This window comes from Balaenoptera musculus, chromosome 3, assembly GCF_009873245.2.
Source record: "Balaenoptera musculus isolate JJ_BM4_2016_0621 chromosome 3, mBalMus1.pri.v3, whole genome shotgun sequence".
Taxonomy (NCBI): domain Eukaryota; kingdom Metazoa; phylum Chordata; class Mammalia; order Artiodactyla; family Balaenopteridae; genus Balaenoptera; species Balaenoptera musculus.
The window spans coordinates 58142751-58163627 of NC_045787.1; the positions used below are offsets into that span (position 1 = coordinate 58142751).

Sequence of the window (20877 nt, forward strand, 5' to 3'; positions counted from 1 at the left end):
CCCACATATACATATTATTAAACTTTGATTTTCTGTTAATCTGTCTCATGTCAATTTAATTCTTAGATGAGCCAGAAGAACATAGAAGGGTAGAGGAAAATTTATTCCTCCCTGACATAACCATCTAATGACCAGCTGGATCATGAAAGAGTCCTGCAGGACTCCCTTTATAAAGCCAAAGCATTTCAGACACTTAAATGATAGCAGTATCACTTTGATCTCTTGATATGAGAAAAATATAAAATACCCCAAATTTATTCTGAACTCAAACATATTTTCTAATGATTTAAAAATTCTATTGATCATAACCACATCTACACTTTAAAAAATTGTAATACTCATTCAATCTATTCAATTACATCAGAGTCTCAGGAGTTTACCAACTGGGAACTACAGCGTTAAAAATCTGAGGGAGAACTAAAGTAATTGGAATAAATTTTCCTTTATTAAAAAACTTAAAGAAACACTTTTACCTCATCACGCTTACCAAAGAAAAGAGCTATTTATTGCTGAATCTATGGGACACTTCATAGTCTTTATCTACTGGCCCTATTAGCAGCATTTCTTATGTTAATGACTCTCTTTGGAGCCATCCTTCCCCTGGAGTCTTAATTTCCCAGTTCCTCTCTAAGTAAGCACTGTTCTTTGGGTTCCAGGGCAGGCTCCTCCTCTGTCTACCCCTTAAACGTGAGTGCTCCTCAGGGTTCCACACTTGCTCTCCCCACAGCATTCTTACTCATTTCTGTGACTTCAGTCATCGTCTGATGATTCCCAAATTCACAGCCTGTCCATCTCTCTCCTAAGTGTTAGATCTTTACATCTAATAATATATCAGATGGAGTGGTCAAGTGAATGTTTCAACTCAGATGCACCATGTCTAAAACCTGTTTTTCCCTCATCTCCATACCAATCTATCTAAGGCAGAAACCTGGGCCTGTTCTTGAATCCCTCCTTTTTCCCTCATTCAGTCACCACACCCTTCAATTCTACCTTCCAAGTATCTGATTTGTCCATGTAGGCTATCTTCAATTCTCACCTGTAATACTGAAAAAGTCTCCAAGCCCTCAGTCACAACAGTCAACTTCAGTCCACTCTCCTCACTGCAGGAAGTAAGAATGACTTAAACCCATTGCCTGAGGATACTGGTTCTAGACAGTCTTGTCGCTCCCCACTTTTGATTGGCTCTACCCTCCACAGTTAAGTGCTTTGCATTACCCTGCGGCTAAATGCTCTCTTTTTCTTCTGGTCTCCAAATGTCTTCTTTCTTCTCAGCCCCTATAAGCAAACACTTTACAGGCTATTCACCTGGTTAACAAATACTCAGCCACTCATTCTTAAGGTTTTAGCTCAGACGTTGTTGCATCTGGAAGCCATCCCTGACTCAATATCTTCACAGTGTTCAAGTGTTCCATAACATACATTATTCTAATTGCCTGTTAACTACTCTGTGTTCCCATTCAATACGCAGCTAAGGCCCTCAGGCAGGACCCTTGTTTACCTTGTTCCTTGCAATATCACATGCCTAGCAGTGTCTCGCATTAGTAAAATCTTAAGGCACGGATTTAAGATTATAATTTCTGAGGCCACAGATGACAGAAACATTTAAACTTTATTCAATAACTAGAACATCATGAACGTTTGATAAGGACCAAAGTCATATTTTGAATTAGTGTCTAAAATCCATGCAAACGTAGTATGAACACAAGTAAATATAGATGGTTTAAAACTCCAAAAGGGGAAAAATGTGTAAAAACAGGCCCTAGTTTATTTAAGAATTACATAACTTGATACTACAGGGATTTGAAATAAAATTCATACTTTATGGCAAGACAAGAAAAATTTAAACGTAAAAAAATTTTCTCTGCCCTTTGGCCTCCTCTTTCCCCTCTACCCTGTACTGTATATACCTGCATTATGCATCCTGACCAAATCTTTCCCAAGAATACCAGCCCAATCCTAAGGTGCAACATTTTCCTAGCATCAACAGGACAACTCCTTAAAAGATAACCTTCTTTCTTGATCTTGTAAGGGGTCACATGACTTACCACCTTGTTCCTGTAAATCTGGATTGTGTAAACTGTCAATATTATGTCATTTGATGTACTGCCCTCTGTCTCAAAAAACTTATATTACTGTGCTTTGACTTCTAATGGGCAGAACAATTCTCCTCAATTTGGCTCAAATAAAATTTCCATTTCTTTCTCAGATTGACTGATTAATTTTTGTTGACATGCATGGTTTACCTGGCAGGATATCAGAGATACCCACTAGAGGACACCTGGAGCCCACCCGGAACTGGTGCTCAGTACCAAGCATGGGTCAACTGAGCCCCACCAGCTTCTCAGTACTCCTCAGGTGTTCTGGTGAGCTCTCCTAATATCTGGATCTCATTGTTTGAGTAATGATCCTGAAATTTTATTTGAGCTGTTTCACTTAAGGCTTGGAGTCTTAAGGGGCACTGGTGCAGTTCTTGGGCAGGACTTCGGGGATCTGGACAAGGGGCCCAGGGAAACATAGGTGGCTGGGTTTTTGTTAAATTTGGCTTACACTGAAAAAAATGAGTTGATATATGTTCTGAACAAAGTTTTTGCTAGTGAAATGAGAGACTGAATTATTCAGCTCTGAAGAATAAGGGAGATCCACTACAACCATTAAGTAAATACTGCTCATCCAACGGGGCACAATAGAGGCTGATAACCTAGTGCTCTAAGCACCCATGGTGGTTTTAGACTGTCACAGGGAGAAACTGAGCCATGTACAAGAGTCAAACCAACCCAAGGTTAACTCCTTGGGGCTAGACTCAGAAGCAGCACATATTTGATCTACCACACTGTCCTCAGAAAGTTGTGCAGATCATATCTCATATCCCATCCGAATTAGGCTATGAAATAATGGGAAATTGTGCCTCAAAGGCCAAACAGCTCCCAGATGGACAGTCACCTATGGGAATACCAGCTGGGTTTATGTATGCTTGCAAGTTCTTAATCGGAACTAAAGGATGTTGGGCCCTGAAATGGTGAGACAGGTTCTTCTGGCACTCCAAAACTGATTTTTTTCAACAGCAGTAAGAGTTTTTCTCTTTTCTAAAATTATATTAGCAGGGAAAAATATTTGTTGGGCTAGCTTCTTAGATCCTTTGAATGGGAAAGTCTACTAAATTGTTAAAATTTTAGAGAGCTCTCATCTTAAATATTGTACCTATTTTAATTGGTATACAGAAGCCCCAAAAGGCTTCAAAATTTCAAAATAGCCTCATTGAAAGATTTGTTGTAGAAAGTTAATAAAAGATTAATGATATAAAAGGTACCTAAAACTTTAACTACTGTTCCCATCTACTAATAATCTTCTGTCTGAATTGCCTTTCTACTCAGAAGACCCCATTAAATGGTTACCTTTAGGAATGGTACTACATGAGGCTTGTAGGCAAGCCTCTTCAGATCAAAGGCCAAACTGAGGGCCACAGTTAAATAATTTCTTAAACCCAGGGAGTATCCTTAAAAGTGTTTATAAACAGATTACCAGGACTTCCCTGGTGGTGCAGTGGTTAAGACTCCGCGCTCCCAATGCAGGGGGCCCAGGTTCAATCCCCAGTCAGGGAACTAGATCCCACATGCATGCTGCAACTAAGGGTTTGCATGCCACAACTAAAGGAGCCAGTGAGCCGCAACTAAGGAGCCCTCAAGCTGCAACTAAGGAGCCCTCGAGCTGCAGCTAAGGAGCCCACCTGCCACAACTAAGGAGCCCGCCGGCTGCAACTAAGACCTGGTGCAACTAACTAACTAAATAATTAAAATTAAAATAATAAATAAATTAAAAAAAAAATAAATGGATTACCAAGTTGGGAGGTGGGAAGCCAGTGGTCTGACTAAACTGACCATAGCTGGAAATTGGAGCCTGATAGTAATTTTTTTTTGGGGGGGGGGGGTGCTGCTTCTTCCCTAAGCTAAATGAAGGAAAGTAAGACATTCCAACATAGGTGAAGGGGTATGTCAATCCTTTGAAATCACTGAGGTGGCCACCCAATTCTTTGAGGAAAAAAAACAAAAACAAACAGAAAAACTGTTCTTATTTTACAAATCTAGTCTTTATAGGACCAGAGGTATGGCTCCAGAAATAATCCAAAGCCCACCAATCTTTTTACCACTCCCAAAATGTCCCCTTATTTATCTTAAGAGGCTTGTAAACAGAGAAAAAAACTTTTTTTCTGGCCTTGAGGGAGGGTAGATAACTTGGTACTTGACTTGTTAATGACAAATAGAAATCTTAAGTGTCTTCTCATAAATACTAGTAAAAAGGTTTTAGCAATCTAGATAGGTGATCTTGATTTGTTCCATCTGCCAGAAACCCAATTTGAATTCAACCTCTTTTATAACTGAGGGTTTTATACTGTTACACCTGATTCCTGGCTGAAATTTTGGAATGGGCACTATGAGGTCTCTGTGTCTGTTTGTGTGCTTCTTCGTGTCTACATAGGTGTGTTGTAGATGTGTGGTACTGCAAAAATTAATTTGTAAAAGAGCTCTGTTTAATTGGCTTAAAGGAAATTAAGCACTTATATAAATATTCAGAAATACAAAAGAACCTGGCCAGAATGAATTTCAGGTTTATGTGATCTAGGAAATACTCAGTACTGAATTAATATCTGGTATTAAAGTTAACTTAAGCTTGTTGGTTTAATTAATACAAATATGTCTTTAGAGTCATCAACATTAAGTATAATACTTTTATTGTACCTAGGTATACTAGAAATCAAATAAAACCTTATTATTCTTGTTAGAAAGTTGTTCAGCAAGAAAAAATAACAATATGATGAAACTTTTAACTCTTTAGGAATAACTGTGTTTTGGGGATGTCTATCTAAAATACTCTTTCCAGATTTTGGTAACTTGAAACTTTAGAGTTGTGCGAAATTAACTTAAATAATGGGAATCCATCAAATACCCAGGTCATTTCCAGCTAAGATATTGGGACATTAATTACTGAGCACAGGTTTCCTTTTTCAAAGAAACTAAGGTTAGTTAGGACTATTAATATGTTTGATGTCACATTAAGACATTTTCTGTAAGAAAGAGAATGTTTTCTAGAACCATAAATAGTATTTATAAGCTTGCCAATCTGAAGAATACTAATGGAAAAGACAGTTCATAATTGCTTACTTAGTTTTTGCTAGAAACTATGTTTTAAGGTTAAGAATTATAATATGTGTAACTAAAGCTACTAAAATAATAAGGGAAACATTTCAGTATCCAAGGAAAATGGGAAGCATGTTTTCACTAAAAGAGGGCATAAGGAATGGAAATGCATTTTGTTAAAGGAAAAAAAGGGTAGTTTTGTCTTAGAGCTGGTTGTTTCTGAATGGAAAAGAAAATAAGGGACAAAATAATATGGATACAGAAAGTTGTAAAAGGGTTGAGGAAAACGAACACTGAGAAAAGAGTTTTGTACATGGTCAGGATTGGCTAAGATTGAGTTTAGTTAAGAAAATGATTTTTAAAGGTAAAGTGTATAAAACCTGAATTTAGTTTTCTCTCTAAGAGCACAAAGTTTTCTTAAAATATTGAGCTGCTTTTGGTAAGAGACTGTGTGACTTTCTTTGCCTTTAAGTGATTTACTACCTTTGAAATCTTTTATTGTCACTTTGCTTAAATGAATGGGTATTGTTTCACAGTGACCTATGATCCTATTTAACCAGGTATTTTGAAACTTTTTGATATTTTTGACAAACGTCCCAAAGATCAAATTCTAAATGAAGTTCACTGGACCTCTAGTTAACTTTGAGGTTTTCCAAAGGGTACCTGGTATGCCTCAAAATATTTGTTTTCTCTCCATCTTATAGAGAGGAATATTAAGCTAATTAGGCTTATTTGGTATGTTAAATTACATGGGAAGCATTGTCAAATTTGAGTGGTGATAATACTTCTCAGGTTATATCATATGGGTAAATGTTATTAATATAGAAATTCTAGAAATTATATAGAACTCCTAAAAATCTGGTATGTCCTGGTAAAATGTTATCAGTCATAATTCTAGTAATTATCTTAAACTGTTGTATGTCACAACAGTAACCAAGTTTATTTGTCAATTGGCATTGTAATCAGGTCTTTAACCTTGACTTTTTGAATCTTTTATCATTTATGGACAGTTATTATTTTACTCTGAAGTTTTTGCAAAAATGCTTCATCTTGAAGAAGATTCACAGAAAGGACTTTAGGACAATTATAGGTTTCTGATAACTTTCAGATCATACCACTGAACTGGGTAAGAAATTAAAGACTTCTGATGGAAAACCTGATGGCTTCATAAAACCGTTAACTGAAGATTAAGATCAAGGATTAGTCACATAAGACTGAGTGAAATTATGAGTATGGTTTTATAATTTTTGTTTTTTGTCTGAAATATTATTTGTTTTTAAACTGTTTTCCAGATATAAAGAAACCTTTAAATCACACCTCGGTATGTAGAATTGAAACATTTATCTTTTCTCTCTACCTGATCCCTTCAGAATCTGTAAACTCTTAGGTTCCTAGCAACTTTCTCAGGTAATAAGGAAGGCCACCTCCTAACAGGTACAGGAATCTCGAGGTATTCAGGAGACTTTGAGAAGAGAGGAATTCACCCAAACCTAGCACCCAAATCTACAGTTGTCACAGGTGGAATCTATGACATGCCTTTAGTGTGGCTTTCCTGGCCCTGAGAATTTTTTTTTAAAAGTTCAATCTGAGATTCCTTGTGAAAAGTTCCAGCACAGCTAATTTAAAGAGCCTAGGTTGTCAATTAACCAGACATTTTGCAAACCAATCAGTCTTAATGTGGCTACATTTGGTAGAAATTAGGGTAATTTTAGAGAGAAATAGATTGTTTCAGTGGATATTAAATTCTAGTTTCATTAAATGAGGTCTTTATTTACTACTGCCTAAGACTCATTTCCCAGATAGTTTCCTTGTTGTTATATTATTATAAAGTTTAGTTATTAAAAGGACACTCCAAGTTTGTTTCTGAAGCTTATCACAGTAATCTAACTTTGGATGAAGATCAGATGTGCCATGACCTGCAACCAGGAGATTATTCATACTGGAACAGGTATCAGATAAAGGACTCTTTATAGCAAGCCACACTGGAAGAGTCCTCCTCTCCTGAATAAACTGCATATCAGGCCTCCTCTCCTGAATAAACTGCAACTCCTGTTTCTGACACTTGACTTTGACTAAGAACAGCACTACCAGACCAGCAAGAGACGACATCTGAAGAAGACAGCTGATCCAAGATGCTGGACTAGGTCTGTATACTGATTACTTTGACAACTGCTCACACTTTTTGTTTTCCTCACACTTTTGCTTGAGCTCAATTATTTGCAAGTTTCAAAAATCAATCTAATTACTGGGTTTGTGGCCAATTACCTATGTCCAGTACTCCCAGGTTGCCTTGGTAGATTTCTCCTCTCCAAGGCTCTAACTGGAAAGCCCTTAGAAATTGTATTTTAAAAGAAAGAAACTCTAGCACTGTGCAAGCTAGTATCACTGCCAATCTCACTAAGTGAGATGCTCTTACCTGGCCAATTAATTTTTTTTTTTGCAAGTTCATATTTTATTTCTAATACGTTTGGAGCTTTGATTTTTGCGTTTTTGTAAAGAAGTTTTCACTTAATTCATTGAAAGCTCTTTCGTGCTGAGCCCAAGGTGGGGCCTGGGCCAGGCCAGACCCTTTGCAGCCTTCTTGCTCCCACCCCAGACCCCCAGTGCTGGTAACAGGGTGGCTTCCCTCTGTCCACTCTGCCCTCCCACCCCCCGCTGCATCTCTCTGTACAGAACAATTTTTAAAATGGAAGCTAAGATACAATATACATTGGACAGGCACGCACACACATGCACACAGGCATCTGCTCCAAATGGGCAGGATGTCAGCTGCACTCAGAGAGCACCAAGGAATGCATACAGAGCCCCTCCTGGGGAGCAGGACAGGGCCTGAGCCCCACCTTGGTCCTCACAGTCCGAAGCTCCTCCCCACCTATTGCCCTGCTAGCCGCCAGAGGGAGGGGTGGACAGCACAGAGGGCTGTGCAGAAGGGGAGACAGCTGAGGGCAGCTGGGGGGTGATGGAGAGGGCAATGCCAGCCTGGTACGTTGCCCTGGGGCCAGGGAGGCTGTTCTAGGAGCCAGGGGGTGGGGGGAGGACTGGGGTAGACCTCTGGCCTCAGGTACCTGAGGGGTAGAAGGCCTGGGTTTTGCCCATCGAGGAGCTTCAAGTCTTACCTGGCCAATTAATGATGCCTGTTCTGAACCTGGCTATAAGCAATCCTTTTCATTAGATGGTGAATACTGGGTAGCTCCTAAGAGGACCCAATGGATTTATGGAACAAGTTTATGACCTTGGCTTTCCCCAGGTTGGTCAGGAAGATATGCTATTCGTTTCCCTTGGGCTCAAGGTCACTGATGGGTAGCTCCTGTCAATCTGTGATGTCAATCTGTAATGTGAGCATACTGGTTTCTATCAGGTTTCCAATGGTATGACCATTTGGCCACAATATTTGTTAACTCATCTTATGACATACAAAGGGTCAAATTTCCACTCTGAACAATCCTCTTCCCAGTTTAGGGGAAATACTAGGAAAAGGGTTTGGTTCAGGAGGATCTCGGCTTAAATCTTTGTTAATGATGTTGTTGGTTCTACTGGCAACTTAAACTACAGTTTGTGGAACTTACAAGGTGATAGCTTCTTGCCTTTCATGCTGTGTATCACCTATTCATAGTAAAATAATGATGTCTAAACAACTTAAAACTTTGGATCATGTCTACAGTGCTCTATAAAATAATAGGCATACATAATGCACATGTGAGGAGAACTGGCTTGTCTTACTGGACAGCCTAGAATTGGCTCTCAGTCCTTGCTGAACATTCTGCTAGTATAATTCCCCACCCCACCCCCCACCCCCCAAAAAAAGAGAACCGGGCTATTAGGACCCAGCACTGAGGGACATGATGGACCAAGGGCAGGCGAGCAACCACCCTGGCATCAAGGGACCAAATATTTGCTCACCTAATGCTTTCCATCAAAAGGTTAATGATCAGAGAGGAAACTGTGAAATAAAATTCATATTTTATGGCAAGACAAGAAAAATTTAAACATAAAAACTTTCTCTGACCTTTGGCCCCCTCTACAGTGTACTGTATATCTGCATTATGCATCATGACCAAATTTTCCCCATCGGCAAAAATACCTGCCCAATCCTAAACTGCAACATTCTTCTAGCATCAACAACACAACTCCTTAAAATATAACCTTCCTTCTTGATCTTGTAGAGTCAGGTTACTTACCACTTTGTACCTGCAGAAGTGAACTGTGTAAACTGTCAGTATTATGTCATTTGATATGATGTACATCCTGTCTCAAAAACACTTCTAATGGATGCAACAGTTCTCAGAGCTTTCTGAGATGCTGTTCCTGGGTTGTAATTCTCAATAAGACTAGAATATATTTTCCATTTCTTTGTTAATTTTTCATCAACAGGAAGATGGTGAAAAGAGAACTGAAGTACCCTTAACTATTTTCTTCATTAAAAGAGAAAGATGGAGATGCATTTAAAATGGCTGGAAAAAAGATGGTTTATTCAACAAATGCCACTGGAATAAAATATAGATTCCTCCATTACATCATAATTTTAAAAAATTCAGATGTATTAATATATTTAGGAGAGACCATTAAAAAAAAAAAAGAACAGAAAATACAGAAGATTATTTGAAGTAGAGTGTGAAAGGATTTCGATCTAAAATGGAACCAGATGGGACTTCCCTGTCAGTCCAGTGGTTAAGACACCACGCTACCAATGCAAGGGGCACGGGTTCAATCCCTGGTTGGGGACTTAAGACCCCACATGCTGCACAGTGCAGCCAAAAGATTGAAATGGAGAATTTTATGCATGCACCCTGTGAAGAATGGAATTTAAGAAATGAGAGAAAGATTTCCCATAAATGCCAGATAATCAGAAGACTGAGCCTTATCGCCTGACCAATGACCATCTACCAAGTATCTCTCCCCATCCTCAAGTCAATGAACTTACTGCTTGGACTCTGGCTGGACTCTCCTTGTCTGTACTCCTTGCCCATAAATACAACCTGCCCCAAACCCTCAACAAAACTGCCTGTAACTTGGTACTGCATGCATTCCCCGAATTGCAATTCCTCTGCTATTCTGAAATAAACTCAATTTCTGGTAATTTGAGCATGTCTCAGTTTACCTCTTTAGGTTGACAAGAGAATGCTTTTTAAAACATGAAAAAAAAATGTAGAGATAAGTGTACCAAAAGACTGTGAGTTAATTACAAGAAAGTATAAAACTTTTACATGACAAAACGAACAATTAAAAAGATTTTTTTAAAACTATAAAAAGAAGAAAATAATTGAGAAATGAAGTCAATCCTGCCCATCTTCTAAATCAACAGGGGGAAAACACCCAAATTCTAATAATAAAAATGTGAAGGGACGTGTACAAGAGAGTCATTAAAGAAGAAATGCAAATGACCAATAAACATTTTTAAAAGAAAGCCTAAATCACATCAATGAAGCAATTGTTTTTAAAACTAATAAACACATAAACCTAGCACAAGGACCCTCCTTTCTCCACCCTGCTCTCTCCCCTGAAATAAAACCTGTGTTGATCAAAGTGGAGATAAACAAATATAAAATTATACAGTACTTACATATTGCTGGTAGGAGATAAATGGGTACCTCATATTGTTAAATTAAAAAGATAGGCTTTATTTGTATTTTCTATAATCTTCATATAATGTACATCTATTTTATTTATAATATGAAAAAAATAGGGTAATTTTTAAAAGCTGATAGTCCTCCCCAAAATAAACCTACAACAGCAAACGACTTTGCTCAGCTTCAGAATAAAGATTAAAATTGTAATAGCTAATATTTCAGTAATCTAGACTTTTAAAATCCCAGACAATAGCTAATTATGTACTTTTTTACATTCCAGAAGGAATGAGATGACAGCTTAGCAATTTAAAAATATTACCGCTCATCAGAGGGTGTTTGCTCCACCCATTCGGGCCCAGGGAGCCTGCTGAGATCCCAGGCTGGTCCCCTGCCCTCCAAGGCCACCCCGTCCCCCTGACCGCATTGGTCCTGGGGTCATAGGAAGGAGGCTGAGGGTAGAACAGGAGAGGCAGGTGGAAGGGGCTCTCCAGGACAGGAGGAGCAGGAGGAGCAGGAGAGGAAAGGAGGGTGTTTGCCTTGCCGACTTGAGCCCAGGAAGTCTGCTGGGCTCCCAGGTGAGATCCCCTGCCCTCTGAAACCAGGAGTTGGGGGCACACCTGGGCCCCTTCTGTTCCTTGAGCCTAAGCCACATCCCCCATAGCCACCAGGGCCTTTTCCAGCCCTGTGGGTCCTGAGCATAGGCCCCGCCCACCACCCAAACCTCACCCTTGCTTAGGCCCCACCCTCCACAGCCAAGGCCTTTTTTTTTCTTTTTTTGTTTTCTCTTTTCCCTCCCCCTCTTTTTAGTATTGTGGTACTATTGTACCTTCCGGTTGTTGATTCAACTATATTTTTATTTTTATATCCTTTCTAATGTATCTGTTAGCTTCCTAGTCTAATTTTATTTTTTACTTTGTTATTGTTCTCTCTCTCTCCTTTTTTTTTTGCCACCCCACGTGCCTTGCAGGATCTTGGTTCACAAGACAGGGGTCGGGCCAAAGGTCCTAGGGCAGGAGCTCCGAGGTGGAACCACTGGACTAACAGAGAACCTCAGACCACAGGGAATATTCACCGGAGTGAGGTCTCACGGAGGTACTCATCTCACCACAAAGACCCAGCTCCACCCAGCAGGCTACAAACTCCAGTGTTGGAAGCCTCAGGCCAAACAACCAGCAAGACAGGAAAACAATCCCACTCACAAAAAAACAAAAACAAAAACAAAGAGATGGCAAAAAAATATGTCACATGTGAAGGAGCAAGGTAAAAAACTACAAGACCAAATAAATGAAAAGGAAATAGGCAATCTACCTGAAAAAGAATTCAGAGTAATGATAATAAAGATGATACAGAATCTCGGAAATAGAATGGAGGTACAGATTGAGAAAACACAAAAAATGTTTAACAAAGAACTAGAAGAACTAAAGAACACACAAACAGAGATGAACAAAACAATAACTGAAATGAAAAATACACTAGAAGGAATCAGTAACAGAGGCAGAAAAACAAATAAGTGCGCTGAAAGACAAAATGGTGGAAATAACTGCCAAGGAGCAGAATAAAGAAAACAAGAATGAAAAGATTGAAGACAATCTCAGAGACCTCTGGGATAACACTAAACGTACCAACATTCGAATTACAGGGGTCGCAGAAGAAGAAGAGGAAAAGAAAGGGGCTGAGAAAATATTTGAAGATGATAGTCGAAAACTTCCCTAACATGGGAAGGGAAATAGTCACCCTAGTCCAGGAAGCACAGAGAGTCCCATACAGGATAAACCCTAGGAAAAACACACCAGGACACATATTAAACTAACAAAAATTAAATTCAAAGAAAAAATATTAAAAGCAGCAAGGGGAAAACAAAAAATAACACATAAAGGAATCTCCACATAAGGTTATCAGCTGAGTTTTCAGCAGAAACTCCACAGGCCAGAAGGGAGTGGCAGGATATACATAAAGTGATGAAAGAGAAAAAACTACAACCAAGATTACTCTACCCAGCAAGGATCTCATTCAGATTCGAGGGAGAAATCAAGAGCTTTTCAGACAAGCAAAAGCTAAGAGAAGTCAGCACCACCAAACCAACTTTACAACAAATGCTAAAGAAACTTCTCTAAGTGGGAAACACAAGAGAAGAAAAAAGACACACAAAAGCAAACCCAAAACAATTAAGAAAATGCTAACAGGGACATATACATCAGTAACAACCTTGAATGTAAACAGATTAAATGCCCCAACCAAAAGACACAAACTTGCTGAATGGATACAAAAACACGACCCATACATATGCTGTCTACAAGAGACCCATTTCAGACCTAGGGACACATACAGACTGAAAGTGAGGGGATGCAAAAAGATATTCCATGCAAATGGAAATCAAAAGAAAGCTGGAGTAGCAATACTCACATCAGATAAAATAGGCTTTAAAATAAAGAATGTTACAAGAGACAAGAAAGGACACTACATTATGATCAAGAGATCAATCCAAGAAGAAGATATAACAATTATAAATGTTTATGCACCCAACATAGGAGCACCTCAATACATAAGGCAAACGCTAACAAAATGAAAGGAGAAATCGACAGCAACACAATCATAGTGCGGGACTTTAACACACCACTTACACCAATGGACAGATCATCCAAACAGAAAATAAATAAGGAAGCACAAGCTTTATATGACACAACAGACCGGACAGATTTAATTGATATTTAAAGAACATTCCACCCCAAAGTGGCAGAATACACTTTCTTCTCAAGTGCACACAGAACATTCTCCAGGATAGAACACATCTTGGGTCACAAATCAAGCCTCGGAAAATTGAAATCACATCAAGCATCTTTTCTGACCACAACGCTATGAGACTGGAAATCAATTACAGGGAAAAAAACTGTAAAAAACACAAATACGTGGAGGCTAAACAGTGTGCTACTGAATAGCCAAGAGATAACTGAAGAAATCAAAGAAGAAATTAAAAAATACCTAGAAACAAATGACAACGAAAACACGACGATCCAAACACTATGGGATGCAGCAAAAGCAGTTCTAAGAGGGAACTTTATAGCAATTCAATCTCACCTCAAGAAACAAGAAAAATCTCAAATAAACAATCTAACCCTACACTTAAAACAACTAGAGAAAGAAGAACAAAGAAAACCCAAAGTCAGTAGAAGGAAAGAAATCATAAAAATCAGAGCAGAAATAAATGAAATAGAAACGAAGAAAACAATAGCAAAGATCAATAAAACTAAAAGCTGGTTCTTTGAGAAGATAAACAAAATTGATATATCCTTAGTCAGACTCATCAAGAAAAAAAGGGACAGGACACAAATCAAGAAAATTAGAAATTAAAAAGAAGAAATCACAACTGACACCGCAGAAATACAGAGGATTATAAGAGACTACTACAAACACCTATATGTCAATAAAATGGACAACCACGAAGAAATGGACAAATTCGTGGAAAAGTACAATTTTCCAAGACTAAACCAGGAGGAATTGGAAAATATAAACAGACCTATCACAAGTAATGAAATTTAAACCATAATTTAAAATCTTCCAACAAACAAAAGCCCAGGACCAGATGGCTTCACAGGTGAATTCTATCAAACATTTAGAGAAGAGCTAAGACTGATCCTTCTCAAACTCTTCCCAAAAATTGCAGAGGGAGAAACACTCCCAAATCCATTCTACAAAGCCACCATCACATTGATACCCAAACCAGAAAAAGATATCACAAAAACAGAAAATTATAGACCAATATCACTGATGAACACAGATGCAGAAATCCTGAACAAAATACTAGCAAACAGAATCCAACAACACATTAGAAGGATCATATACCACGATCAAGTGGGATTTATCCCAGAGATGCAAGGATTCTTCAATATACGCAAATCAATCAATGTGATACACCATATTAACAAATTGAAGAATAAAAACCATATGATCATCTCAATAGATGCAGAAAAAGCTTTTGACAAAATTCAACAGCCATTTATGATAAAAACTCTCCAGAAAGTGGGCACAGAGGGAACCTACCTCAACATAATAAAGGGCATATATGACAAACCCACAGCAAGCATCATACTCAGTGGTGAAAAACTGAAAGCATTTCCTCTAAGATCAGGAACAAGACAAGGATGTCCACTCTCACCACTCTTATTCAACATAGTTTTGGAAGTCCTACCACGGCAATCAGAGAAGAAAAAGAAAGAAATGGAATACAAATTGGAAAAGAAGAAGTAAAACTGCCACTGTTTGCGGATGACATGATACTATACACAGATAACCCTAAATGCCACCAGAAAACTACTAGAACTAATTAATGAATTTGGTAAGGTTGCAGGATACAAAATTAATGCACAGAAATTTCTGGCATTCCTATACACCAACAATGAAAAATCAGAAAGAGAAGTTAAGGAAACAATCCCATTTACCATCCTCCCAAAAAGAATAAAATACCTAGGAATAAACCTGCCTAAGGAGGTGAAAGACGTGTACTCAGAAAACTATAAAACACTGATGAAAGAAATCAAAGATGACATAAACAGATAAGAGAAATATACTATGTTCTTGGATCGGAAGAATCAATACTGTGAAAATGACTATACTACCCAAAGCAATCTACAGATTCAATGCAATCCCTATCAAACTACCAATGGCATTCTTCACAGAATTAGAACAAAAAATTTTACAATTCGTATGGAAACACAAAAGACCCCAAATAGCCAAAGCAATCTTGAGAAAGAAAAAAGGAGCTGGAGGAATCAGGCTCCCCTACTGCAAACTATACCACAAAGCTATAGTAATCAAGACTGTAGGGTACTGGCACAAAAACAGAAATATAGATCAATGGTACAGGACAGAATGCCCAGAGATAAACCCATGCACATATGTCACCTAATTTATGACCAGGGAGGCAAGAACATACAATGGAGAAAGGACACCCTCTTCAATACGTGGTGCTGGGAAAACTGGACAGCTACATGTAAAGGAATGAAATTAGAACACTACCTAACACCATACATAGAAATAAACTCCAAATGGATTAAAGACCTAAATGTAAGACCAGACACTATAAAACTCTTAGAGGAAAACATAGGAAAAACACTCTTTAACATAAACCACAGCAAGATCTTTTTTGACCCACCTCCTAGAGTAACGGAAATAAAAATAAGCAAATGGGACTTAATTAAACTTAAAAGTTTTGCACAGCAAAGGAAACCATAAACAAGACAAAAAGACAACCCTCAGAATGGGAGAAAATATTTGCAAATGAAACAACAAAGGATTAATCTCCAAAATATAAAAACAGTTCATGGAGCTCAATAGGAAAATAAACAAACAATCCAATTAACAACTGGGCTGAAGACCTAAATAAACATTTCACCAAGGAAGACATACAGATGGCCAAGGGGCACATGAAAAGATGCTCAACATCACTAATTATTAGAGAAATGCAAATCAAAACTACAATGAGGTATCACCTCACACCAGTCAGAATGGCTAATATCAAAAAATCCAGAAACAAAAAATGCTGGAAAGGGTGTGGTGAAAAGGGAACCCTCCTGCACTGTTGGTGGGAATGTAAATTGATACAACTATTGAAAACAGTATGGAGGTTCCTTAAAAAACTAAAAATAGAACTACCATATGACCCAGCAATCCCACTACTGGGCATATACCCTGAGAAAACCATAATTCAAAAAGAGACATGTGTCACAATATTCACTGCAGCACTATTTACAATAGCCAGGACATGGAAGCAACCTAAACGTCCATCGACAGATGAATGGATAAAGAAGATGTGGCACATATATACGATGGAATGTTACTCAGCCATAAAAAGGAATGAAATTGAGTTATTTGTAGTGAGGTGGATGGACCTAGAGTCTGTCATACAAGTGAAGTAAGTCAGAAAGAGAAAAACAAATACCGTATTCTAATGCACATATATAGAATCTAAAAAAAAAAAAGGGTACTGATGAACCTAGTTGCAGGGCAGGAATAAAGATGTATACATAGAGAATGGACTTGAGAACACGGGGTGGGAGGGGGAAGCTGGGGCGAAGTAAGAGTAGCATCAACATATATAGACTACTGAATGTAAAATAGTTAGCTAGTGGGAAGCAGCAGCATAGCACGGGGAGATCAGCTTGGTGCTTTGCGATGACCTAGAGGGGTGCAATGGGGAGGATGGGAGGGAGGCTCAGGAGGGAGGGTATATGGGGACATATGTATGCATATGGCTGATTCACTCTGTTGTACAACAGAAACTAACACAGCATTGTGAAGCAATTATACTCCAATAAAGATCTATTAAAAATAAATACATTTTAAAAATAAATAAATAAATAAAAATAAAATAAAATTACCGCTCAAGTCTCATACTATGGATTTTCACAGTTGGAAATCAATTCCAAGGTAAAAAATATTGTCAAGAGCAGGTCTTATTTTTTCCTTTCTAGAATAAAAATGGCAGGAAATTTTTCTTCTTTCTTAAGTACAGTCTAACTTTTTTACCATTCTTCTTCTATGTCAACGATACTCCTTGCCACTCCTGTATGTGTTTGTATATGGAGAGGCAAATTTTACTAACTGCTTAACAAATAACCAAAAGGGGAAAGAAGCTGGTTTCAGACATTTTTCAAATATAAAGGCAAGACAATTTGAACAGTTCATGCTTTGCTATGGATAAGACCTCACAGTATACAGCACAGACTAAAATCTTTCACCTGTAAAGTTCTCAGGTTTTTCCTCTATAGGTTACTTTTGTTTAAAAAAAAAAAAAAAAGAGTTAGGGACTTTCCTGGCGGTCCAGTGGTTAAGACTCTGCATTCCCAATGCAGGGGTAACAGGTTCGATCCCTCGTCAGGGAACTAAGATCCCACATGCCTCATGGAGTGGCCAAAAAATAAAATAAAATAAACTATCTATAGATTTCAAATAATAAAATTAAAGAAAAAAAGAATTAGAATGTAATATCAATAAGTATCATCCTCACAGGGGAGACAAAAACTTGTCCTATAAAGTAGACAGGCCTAGTAATAAGCCTTTTAAAGCCCTTTAAAGCTTTAAAGGTGAAAGGTGAAAAAAGAAAAAATCTTGTAGGTGAAAAAGAAAAAAATCTGTTTCAGGGTAAGCCCAGCATATATACATTATGAAATATTCAAAACATTTAAAAGTTACAAAAGTATTATGTAAAAATTCATCACTTTTGTGAGATATATATATATATATATCGCCTATGTGTTTCTCTTTCTAAGAGCAAGAATATAACTTCATACCTCATAATCTGGTCCTCCAAAGTGAGATTTTTTCTTAAGTTCTGTCATGGCATTTTTGTATGCTTCCTCTATTCTTCTTCTCTTCTCACTTTCCTATTTAAAAAAAAAAAGCAAGTGAAAAATTTATCATGTCAAGTGGGATTTTCTCTACATTTCATCAAAATTTTATAACTTGGCCCAAAAATAACTCCACTTCTGTGAAAAATGAGTATTCTTCTGCCCAAGAAAACACTTTTTTCTGGGCCGTATATCACATACAAGCTACCACTTAAAATACCACTAAGATCACCTTATAGGTAGGTTATACATTTAAATGGATTAAGTAACTACCAAAGTGTCTACACTTCAAAAAAAAAAAAAGGATAAATTAGCACCAGAGAAATGCCTACAATATACATTCATGTGTTTGTTTCCCCCAGTAGGAGCTAAATTAATTTTGTTACAGAGAAAAAAGGCAAGTAATGGATGTCAGGAAGAAAGTAACTCAATTATTAGTAGAATCAATAAATGCAAAAAGATATTCTAAAGAAAGATACCTTTCTTATACTTTCCAACTGCTGGTTAAAATTATTTTAGAGCTGAAAAAGAGCTTAGATTTCTACTTTAACCTTCTCCTTTTATAGACAGGGTCTATGGCTCTAAGAGTTTGCTAAAAGATCCAAGGACAAAATGTAAAAAGGCTGGCCTTGGCACCAGCCTCAAACTTTTTTTTACAATAATGGACTACAATGAGTCAAATGTGATATTAAAGCCCTACAAGCTTATAAAGAACCTAATGCCTTTATTCCCTCACCTCAAATATTTAAGGGCTAAATTAAAGTCCACACCGAACTCACCCAGAGCTTAACTACTTCTAAAAACCCTACCTGAATTAAGCTAGTGCAAATCAATGAGTTAGTTCATTAGGCCCAAAGATTAACTGATTTTTGTGTACTGAAGAGAAAACAGGACTACAGACCCATCAGAATGGCTAAAATTTAAAAACACAAAAAATCACCCACAAAAAAAATGACAATACCAAGTGTTGTCAATGGTGAAGAGCAACTGGAATTCTCACCTACTGCTGGTGGGAATATAAACTGATATAACCACTTTGGAAAATTGTTTGCCTCTACCCACTAAAGCTAAGCATATACCTCGTGAATCGATAATTTTACTGCTTGGTATGTGCCCAAGAGAAAAGAGTGCATGTATCTACCAAAAGATGCGTACAAGAATGCTCACAGCAGCTTTATTCACAACAGCCAAAATATAAAAAGTTAAATGTCCATCAGCAGGAAAAAGGAAAAAACAAATTGAAGTCATACAATGAAAATTCATCATACAACGAACAGCATACAGCAATAATACTATACAACAATAAAAAATAATAAACTACCACTAAAAGTTACAAGATGAATGAACTTCACAGTCAGTGTTGAGGGGGTGGGGGAGCGAGCCAGACACACGAGTATATTTTGTATGATTCCATTTACATGCTGTTCAAGAACAGGCAAAACTAATCTACGACTGTATAAGTTAAAACTGTGGTCACTTCTTGAAGTACTGGTACGGTATGGACTAGGAAGGGGCATGAAGAAACCTTCTGGGGTGCTATAAAAGTTCTATATCTTGATTTGAGTGGTGGTTACAGGGGAGTATACATGTGTATAACACTCGTCAAGCAGTACACTTAAGATTGGTATACTTCACTGTATATATGTTAAACCTTAATTTTAAAAAATGAACAAAACAAAAACACACAACACAGCAATAATATTAAAAAGATTTCAAGGAAAGCGAAAAAACATGTGAAATTACACACTTGTGAATCTACTAATATAAGCAAACATCTTCAATGAATAATTTTTTTCTTATTAACATTGTTAACAACTAAAATTTGTTTAATCTTAGAATTTTTGGTCTTCCTGGACACGACTGGCTAAAAATTAAGTACACTTCTTCTAGAAAAGAAGGAATTATTTTTATAGGTAACTAAGAATATTCAATTATTTAGCTGTAAGAACAATGGAAATGACGTTAGAAATGTACATAAGAGCTATTAAACATAAAATCAGAGAACTATTATATAGAGATTTGTATGTATGTTTTACACATCTATTGTATGTGTATATCTGTTATATACATAGATAAACATATTAGAAATCTACATAAAAGGTATACAAACAGCTATTAAATAGCTATTATTATATCAACTATCACCTACTTAATCACTCTCATTAGAGTTTTAGCTCCTTGAAGAATGATTTCCTGTACACTACTGTTTTCTCATTTCTAGCTTAGAGTCTAGCACACAAGCATATAAATACTTCTTGAATAAAACAACAATTTCAAGTAAACCATATTGTTAACACTGTATTTTCCTCCTCAATTATATGAATTACCTAAAAGATATGTTTATTGATAAACAACTCTCTCTATTTAAGAACTTCCTAATCTTTACAGAGTGTGTATATATACATGTATGTATGCACATACACATATGTATATATACACACACTGAATATGTATGTATATACTGTGTATGCACACACGCACTTAACATTTCCTGTAAAATGTAACTGGGAGCCTATATCGACCTTGAGAAAAAAATTATGGTGCAAAAGGTGAATAAGATTTGATATCAGATAGACCTGTAAAAGGATTACAAATTACAGCCATTTGCAGATTTCAATTAATACTACCATCTTTTGTGGCTGTTATTTGGTTAAATGTGGTCTAACAAAACTGTTTTTTCATGGATCCTTTGGTATAGTCTACTTGTTGCTACCCAATAAAGAAACAAAATGGATAAGATTACCAACATTGAAGACAACTGCAAGTTCACATCCCTTTCAAATAAGAAATTTGATTGACAAAAAGATGGGGAAGCCATGTCTTACTTTTAATGAA

General features: G+C 37.2%; 1 protein-coding gene across 3 annotated transcripts in view; it reads right to left on the bottom strand.

The window, feature by feature from the left end:
- The window catches only part of CERT1 (ceramide transporter 1), a 128269-nt gene that overhangs the window by 32360 nt on the left and 75032 nt on the right, over window positions 1-20877 (bottom strand). For all 3 annotated transcript variants that reach the window (XM_036845533.1, XM_036845530.1, XM_036845531.1), the window contains one exon: window positions 17986-18078. In XM_036845533.1, coding sequence (XP_036701428.1) covers window positions 17986-18078 — 93 coding nt within the window. The remainder of the gene's footprint in view (window positions 1-17985; window positions 18079-20877) is intronic.